The sequence below is a fragment of the Cyprinus carpio genome, chromosome B5 (genome assembly GCF_018340385.1).
Source record: "Cyprinus carpio isolate SPL01 chromosome B5, ASM1834038v1, whole genome shotgun sequence".
Classification (NCBI taxonomy): Eukaryota; Metazoa; Chordata; class Actinopteri; order Cypriniformes; family Cyprinidae; genus Cyprinus; species Cyprinus carpio.
The window spans coordinates 28,031,140-28,039,900 of NC_056601.1; the positions used below are offsets into that span (position 1 = coordinate 28,031,140).

Below are 8,761 nucleotides of genomic sequence, written 5' to 3' on the forward strand. Positions count from 1 at the left end.
ATTTTTTCCATTCTCAGTTCATGAACTCTAGTTTCTCTCACAAGTCTTCTTTTTTGGTTGAAGGAATAGTTCACCCAAAAATTAAAAAATGCTTAAAACTGACTCACTGTCAGGCCATCCAAGATATAGATGAGTTTGTTTCTTCATCAACAAGTTAATCATTAAGATAATATTAACTTCAAACCATTGCTTCAGGCTAAAATACAAGTCCATACTCCATAATATTGCTTTCTATTGTAAAAGTTGTTCTGTCTGAACCAGACCAAAACCGTTCTAAACAAATACGTGGCTGGATTTTCATGTGAGAGGACAACAGGCATGGACTTTTTCCCTGGAGGAAGCATTATTAAGGATTATGGACTCATATTCTATAGCTAAATTCAATGGCTTGAAGTCAAAAACATCTTAAAGATGCATTTGTTCCTTACGAGCACACAGCTTTTGGCTTCACAAGATGTTAATTGATGGACTGGAGTCGTTTGGATTACATGTGGATTATTGTGATGTTTTTATCAGTTGTTTGGGCTCTCATTCTGACGGCACCCATTCACTACAGAGGATCCATTGGTGAGCAAGTCATGTAATGCTACATTTCTCTAAATCTGTTGCCATTAACAAACAAACTCGTCTATACCTTGGATGGCCTGAGAGAGTACATTTTTAGGAGATTTTCGTTTTGGGGTGAACTTACCCTATAATGGACACTTTAGCTAGTATCTGTGTGATCCGATTTATCATTCCTTCCAGATAACTGAGCCAAAATGTACTCTGGGTATCAACCAGACCGCAGGGCTTATCCGGAAAACCTGTGTTTGGAGGTAATGTGGAGATCTTTGTATTTCAGTTCTTTTTTTATTATTATATATTTTAGTGAAATTCAGTATATTTTCTTTCTATCAAAAATGCAATATCATTTGCATAAATAATACTAAGGATAAAGATATTTCAGATGCTTTGGCCTCAAGCTGCGGGGCATTATCATGATGTTTCGAATTGAAAACAGATATGTTTGTATAAAACAGCAAAATAAAACCCCCTTTTCTCTCTTCCCTTTTTAGTTTCGACTGAAATAAGAGTCTCACGATACACAGCTTGGCCTGGTGTTGTTTACAAGTGTAACTGTAATATCTGGGAATTGGAAGAAGCAGTATGAAAAATAAAATGAAATGTATTGGATGGCCAGAACTATTGCTATCTTTACCATTTAAGGCAGATTTGCTTTGAAACACAAATTGAATGGACAGGCCTCTTCTTTTGTGAGGTCAGTTGTACTTGAATGTAAAATTTGATAAGAAATATGGCATAATATATTACCCTAGCCAAGTTATATAACAGTTATATAACTTTCAGTTGTGTTTTTGTTTTTTTGCCCCAGGAGACAAGACAGTAGAAAAGTACTGTGTATACTTGATATTCATAGATTCAGGAACAAGGAAAACCCCTGACAGCCTCATAAGCCGGACTTTCTGATTTCCAGGACAGACGTGGAATATTTAAACAATGCCCAGAGCACGTGACCACATAAATAAAATAAATAAAATAAAAAATAAAAACCTTAAACACGGAAACAATCTTCATGCCAGTCACACTATTGCCACATATCAAATATTCTCATACAGGGTGTGTGAGTTTCCAACACGTGTCTCAGTAAAAATGCTGCTGGTAATACACACATTAGAAACACAAAAACATTCTAGATATAGAATTTATTCAGATCATAAATAAACATGTATTATACATAATCTTTTCTTCCATTTATGTAGATCTTCATTGCAAAGGACATGTAGTTATACTTACTAACTTCAAAACTTTCCGTATTCACTTCCCTTTGGGGAAAGTGTGTATTGTGATTATGATAAAAGCATGTACTGTAGCTGACTGCATAAGAGCATGTATCAGCATATTAGAATGATTTCTAAAAGATTGCGTGACATTGAAAACTGGAGTAATGATGCTGAAAATTCAGCTTTACATCACAGGAATAAATAAAATTTTTAAAGATCTTCAAAATATTAAAAGCATGACTTTACCAATGTTTGATTTTCACATAGAAATTGCTAGCAAGTAACACTGAATTAAACATTTTGAAATGGAAATACTGATTTATTTTTCTTGTAAAACAATAATAATTTTAGTTGTATTTACAACTTATAATATATTTTAAAGTGTATGGGATGTTGATTTAGGATGCACATGTTTTTTGCCAATACTGAATGTTCACTGACTCAGTGACACACTTTTTTTTCATTGGAGGTATTTGCTTTTCAGGACTTACAATAGAACTTTGTTGATGGATATTGTTGGTAATAAAAACATTCTTGTTTAAACCACAACAATCTTTGATAATACACTGGCCCAAAATGTATTGGAACACTTAAGCCAGACTAAAATACCTGAATGTCATTGTATTGGCCAACAAAAATATTGAACCAGATGGCATTAACTGTACAGATGCAAGAGCGTTCTCAGAACTAACCTCACTTTTTAAGCCATATTTGCATTGATTTTAAAAATCTGGTCCCAAGATGATATTTAGTGGATGTACTGTATGAAGTCATTTACATCACTTGTTCACCGATGGATGCTCTGCAGTGAATGGGTGCCGTCAGAATGAGAGTCCAAAGAGCTGATAAAAACATCACAATAATCCACAAGTAATCCAAGACTTGTGTAAGATTAAATGTGCCCTTCTGCCATCTTGTGGCATTTTTTGTGCACATCATCAAAAACTTTATTATAAAAAACAACAAATTCAGACAAAATTATAATACATAAACCAACTATAAAAATGCCCAAAATCATTCAAACATGAATGGGATGACAGGAAGCACAAGATATCACGGTTTGTTATTCATTTCCTAAAGTGGAATCAAGCCTCTTGTTTCTCTCTCATACAGATCTGGAATGTGTCCGACAGGAGAGTTTATCATACTGACTGTATTTTTGCCATGTAATCTGCGCTCGTACTCGATCAGCTGCCTCCAGAAGCCGCTGTTGGGTCTCACTATGGGTCTGAGTGATTTGAGCAGCGCGTGCGCCTCCGCTAGCGTCATACAGCGGTGCTTCATCAGATACGCCAGACACAGCGTCGCCGAGCGACTGACCCCTGCGTTACAGTGAAGCAGCACGTGTCCGTCTTCATCACTGACATGCTGTATCTTATCAGCAACGGTGTCAAAATGGTCACAGAGTCTGGATTCAGGATCATCGGCGACAGGCACGTGCATGTAATCCACAGTGGGGATGTTTGTTTTGCTTACGTCCTGAGTTGTGTTGATAACGCATGTAATGTTGAGTGAACGGATGATCGAAGAGTCGCTTGCTGTTTTGCTGTTGCCGATGTACAAACAGTCCGTTATCTGAGCAAACCCACCGAGTCCACCTGCTCTTCCTGGCATGGTATATGAATACTGGGAAAATGTGCAAGTGTTAATATTGCAAACATCACAACTAAAAAGCATAATTTGACAAACGTTAAAGTTGTCTAGCTTACATGATTAAAATACTTCAGGGCTGCAAAACGATTAATCGCATTCAAAATAAAAGTTTATGCTTACTATGTATCTGTGTACTGTGTATATTTATTATGTATAAATACACACACATGTATATAAAGGAAAAATATGTTAGATTTATATATAAAATATTTATATTAATATATAATATAAATATACACAAGTATAAATATACATACAAATATTTTTTAAATATATACATATATGTGTGTATATTTATATATACATAGTACACACATATAATACTGTATGTTAACATAAACTTTTATTTTGAATGCGATTAATCACGATTAATCGTTTTGCAGCCCTAAAATACTTTCAAAAGATTTTTGTTTGAAGGTACAGACCATAAAATCAGTGATATACACAGACTGAATGTTACTAAGTGGTTAGGCAATTGGCCCTGAATTCTACATTGTTGCTAGGGTGTTGCTAAGGTGAGCTGGTGGTTGTTAGGCAGTTGCGAGGTAGTTCAAGGTGGTTGTGACTACAGACAAACAGTTACAGTAGATACTGATACTAGATAAATAGCAGATAGATATACAGTCATGTGAAGAAGTTAGGACACCCTATTGAATTCCATACTTTTCTGTATCAGGGCATATAAAAAAAAAACATGGTCCTTGGCAGGTCTTAAATTTTGGAAAATAAAACCTCAGATTAACAACACCACCACATGACATATTGCACCATGTCATGATTTATTTACCAAAAATTATGCCAAAAACTGCATGTGTAAAAAAAAGCAGATAAAAGCATAAGTTTGCCGGTCTGTGTTCAGACATCAGCAATGATCTCAGAGAAGCAATTGTTGCTGCTATCAATCTGGGAAGAGTATTACAGTCATTTGCAAACAAATTGAAGTCCATCAATCCACAGTGAGGAAGATTATTCACAAGTGGATGATGTTCAGAACAGACCCCAATCCTCCCAGGAGTGGTCATCCCAGCATAAACAAATACCCACAAACATCAATAAACTGGAGCAACGCTGTAAAGAAAAGTGGGCCAAAATTCCTCCAGAACGATGTGAGAGACTGATAAAGTCACACAGAAAATGATTTCTTCAAGTTATTGCAGTTAATAGTGGATCTACAGGCAACTGAATCATAGGGTGTCCTAAGTTTGTCACACATTGCTTTTCCATCTTGGCTTTTTTTTTTTTTTTTTTTTAAATAAATAGTGACATGGTGCAATATGTCATGTGATGTTGCTCATCTGAGGATTTATTTTACAAATTTTAAGACCCGACAAAGACCAGATGATTTTTATTATTATGCCCTGCTAAAGAAAACCATGAAACTCAATAGAGTGTCACATGACTGTAGATCAGGACAGTGCTAAATAGATTACTTGCAAATTGTAATCCATTACTGATTCCAAATTACATGACATAATTAATAATGCAATCAATTACATTACACACTTTTGGTAATATAATTGGAATACCTTTTGATTACTTTTGACCTAAATTGTTTATCACATTGATAATTGTGTATTATATACAATCAAAAAAAAAAAAAAAACTTACTTAAAATATGTGACTATTAACCAGAGTTAGAGAAGATGCAAATGGGTTACTTAATTATTAACTTATTAGCTTGAAACCTCGGGTGTACTCGGGAGGTCCGGCTGACAAAAAAGGTTTGGGAATCCCTGCATTATATGTAAATAAGAAATAACATGCATTTGAATGTTTTTGAAATATTCTTACAGATACATAGTAAAAATAATTCAAATAAAAATGCATGTGTTCATTAAAAGCTTTCTGAAAATTGAAATGATTTTTGTAAATCCAGTGGTCAAATGCTGTGTGGCCCCTCAGTTTTCGGAGTAATTATAGCCACCTGACTAGTGAATGGTCTTTGATTTTCTGAATGTTGCAGAAGGCTGCTTTAGAAAGGTACATTTGAATTATTTTGGAGAATAAATACATTATGAATCATATATTGGTATTGTGTGAATAATATTTAATCAATAAAAAAGTAAGTGTAGTTTGAGTAAGTGTAGGAGTATTTTAAAATCTAATATAATCTAATTACATTAATTTCTGGAATCTAATTACCCAATAAAATGTTATATAATCAGTTACTGCCCAGCACTGGATCCTGATGAGTTACCGGAGAGACTTACAGACTGTCCAGATTTTGGTGTATTTACTTTGCAACCTTGGCTTGGGATTTTTTTAAAAGGACGTTTGTACAATTAAGCCAACATAATAAAACAGTCTATAGAACACACTGAGTGTAAAATATATTTTATACTAGATTCGCCGCTCGTTCTCAGTGCTTCGATACATGATAAACATTTAACTACTGTGTATCATCTTAAAAACTGCGACAGAAGCCAGTGTATTTATCAATAGATTACGCTGCATTATAAAAGTAATATCTTGGATTGTCTGAAAAGTTGTATTAGTAGGCTATAACTGCCAAAAGTGCAAAAATATTAGCTATAATAAATACCTACTTGTACGCGGATGTCAGCTGATGAAGTCTTCTTCTACTCGATGTGGCTTGGAAACTGTAGGAGCACATCGCCACCTAGTGCTAAGAGCTATAAACGCCAAAAACGGAACTGCTAAATAAATTGAGTGCTATCTATCTATCTATCTATCTATCTATCTATCTATCTATCTATCTATCTATCTATCTATCTATCTATCTATCTATCTATCTATCTATCTATCTATCTATCTATCTATCTATCTGGTATTGTACAAGTTAGCGTTTGCTTTCAGACCATTTGATGATTGGATCATAGATTTTTTTCTTTCTTTCTTTGAAGTAGTCTACTTTTTTCCCTTCGTGGACTGCAGAAAACTGACACTAGTTAGGGGCAATGAGATAAAAACTCAAATGATCCATGCTTATCCTCTAAGAAAGAACTATGTATAATATATTTATAAATGAAAAATTTGTCATTTCCAGGCCGGAATATGAACGCAGTCCGCTTAATGGTTCAGTGTTTTCCTTATAATCGTTTGACGTGAAACTTTGCACATTGTGTTTATATTCTGGGTTCATCTGCTTGCCTGTACAAAATATATATCATTTAGGTGTTTACTGAATTTCACCTTTTAATATCTGTGTTTTACTACATTACTACTTAATGCAAACTGTGTAAAAATAACTGGTGGTCAGTGGAGCAAAGCTTCATTTTGCCCTCCAGGTGGGCGTTCCTATGAGTGTGTGACGTCACGTGAAAACTATCAATTTGCATAAAAGGCCACTTAAGTGTACTGACACATTTTCATACTTTTAAAGAGTGGACTTTGTAGTGATGTCAAATTAATCATTTTACTTTGAAGTACATTAAATCAGTATGTTTTAAAAATGTTTTGTTGTGCTTTAAAGTAGTACATTTTGATGCGTCTTTTAGTGTTTTAAAAGTTTTAAAAATATTTTAAATTGACTAAATTGCAACTTAATCAATACAAATGTGTAATTGCAAATATTTATTTAAACACAACACAATTTTCAGTAGAAATGTCATTAAAATGTTTTAGTTCAATAAAAATGCTTGCCAGTATATTCAGCAATACACTTTAACCATATTTTAAACACAATAGAAGTTTTTATGAAATTACATATAAATATGAACTTAAAGTTTGGCTAACTGCATTTAATGAAAAATTAGGATACAATTAAGGGTGAAAACATTACATTTTAAAGTTCAGTTTTTCCATAAGAAGCACTCTTTTTAAAAGTATGCTGAAGTGTATTTCTTTTTCACAAGGGCATGCATTCAATCCTTCAAAAACTGGTCACCTCAATTTTCCAGTTGAATTGTTAAGTTTTAGTCTGAGTACTATTCATCAAGTGTTATTGATTTTGTCTTTCAAAGTTATAATTATGCATAACCCGTCCAAATATCCTCTAAGGTTAGGATGAAAGAAAGTTCATCTCTCTGTTATAGGTGGGGAGAGGCTCGCTTGTTCTTGTGTTTCTTTTGAAAATCAAATGGAACATAACTTCTCTTAATAATTATACCTATAATTGAACCTTTATTTTCAAGTTTATAATATGATAATATGAATAGCTTTCAAAGGAAATATCACCAGTGATGAAATTGAGATTCTACTTAAGCTGATTGGAATGATTTTCATACATATTCAAATAGTGGTGCATACAGACAGAGCCATCTGTGGTGTTCGGAGGGACTGTAGTGAATAGACGGTCAAGTAAAAACCATCCACACTCATTGCAGACAAAGTTTTGCAGGTTGCCTGTGCAGTTACCTGTGAATTCATTTAAAGACACTGCTTAAAAGACTAAACTATATAACCATATTCCACATCCTGTATAGTATAGATAGCCTACAATATAGCAGTTTAGACACTTTTGTAGCCATTCATTCCATTTAACTATTTCAATCATGACAACTCTCTGAAGATTTTACCATTATCCCTTCTCCATCAAACTTTACAGCTGGCACAATGCAGTCAGGCAGGTAACGTTCTTCTGGCATCCACCAAACCCAGACCTGCCCATCTGTCTGCCAAACAGTGAAGCTTGATTCATCACTTCCCAGAACAGGTTTCCACTGCTCCAGAGTCCAGTATCCATGTGCTTTAATCCACTCTATCCTGGAATGCTTGACATTTTTGCCTTGACTTGAAGCCATTATGCTTTGACACTAATTGCGTCAGAGCCAGAGAGAAAGTTATAGATAGATACTGAGCTGCTAGTTGACAGCTTTTGCAGAAAATCGCATAGTGCATAATGCATGCAGACTCAATTTTTTTAACTTCAGACTTCGATTTCTTTGTGTCAGAGGAAGTAAAACATGTTTCAGCCAGTTTTAGAACACATACTGTTTACATTTGTCAAATGTCTCCTAGCAACAAAGCGCATGTTTGAGTGATTGCTGGGTTTGGAACAGTTTGAAAATATACTAGCATAATTTACTTTGAACATTAGTTAGGGTGCATCTCAATCAGCTCCCTAGTTCAGCAGAATGTTGGCCGTTGACGTTGTATGTAGTCGTGTTTGGTGGTTCTATTTTTACTTTGTGTAATTATCATTAATTTTAACAATTTCGGAAGAAATGTAAGTGATCTCAATATCAAAATGTTTGAGAATAATTGGTCTCAATTGTAAACAGACAACTCATCACTCACATAAACATTCTTAACTCACATTAATAAAATTCTGTACATTAAATTATTAAGTCTTCTTATCTATTTGGATGTTCTTAACATTAACTGAATTCTGAAAATCCTCCTCTCGGGTTCATAATAATTTA

The 8,761-nt window shown here is 34.2% G+C and overlaps 1 protein-coding gene across 1 annotated transcript; it reads right to left on the reverse strand.

The window, feature by feature from the left end:
• Nucleotides 1-1,687: 1,687 nt before the first annotated feature.
• Nucleotides 1,688-6,113, reverse strand: zgc:153044 (uncharacterized protein LOC751678 homolog). The gene is made up of 2 exons (XM_019090200.2): nucleotides 5,984-6,113; nucleotides 1,688-3,410 (listed from the first exon to the last, which is right to left on the reverse strand). The coding sequence occupies exon 2, from the start codon at nucleotides 3,396-3,398 to the stop codon at nucleotides 2,859-2,861; it is 540 nt and encodes a 179-aa protein (XP_018945745.1). The 5' UTR covers nucleotides 3,399-3,410; nucleotides 5,984-6,113; the 3' UTR covers nucleotides 1,688-2,858.
• Between the last annotated feature and the right edge of the window lie 2,648 nt (nucleotides 6,114-8,761).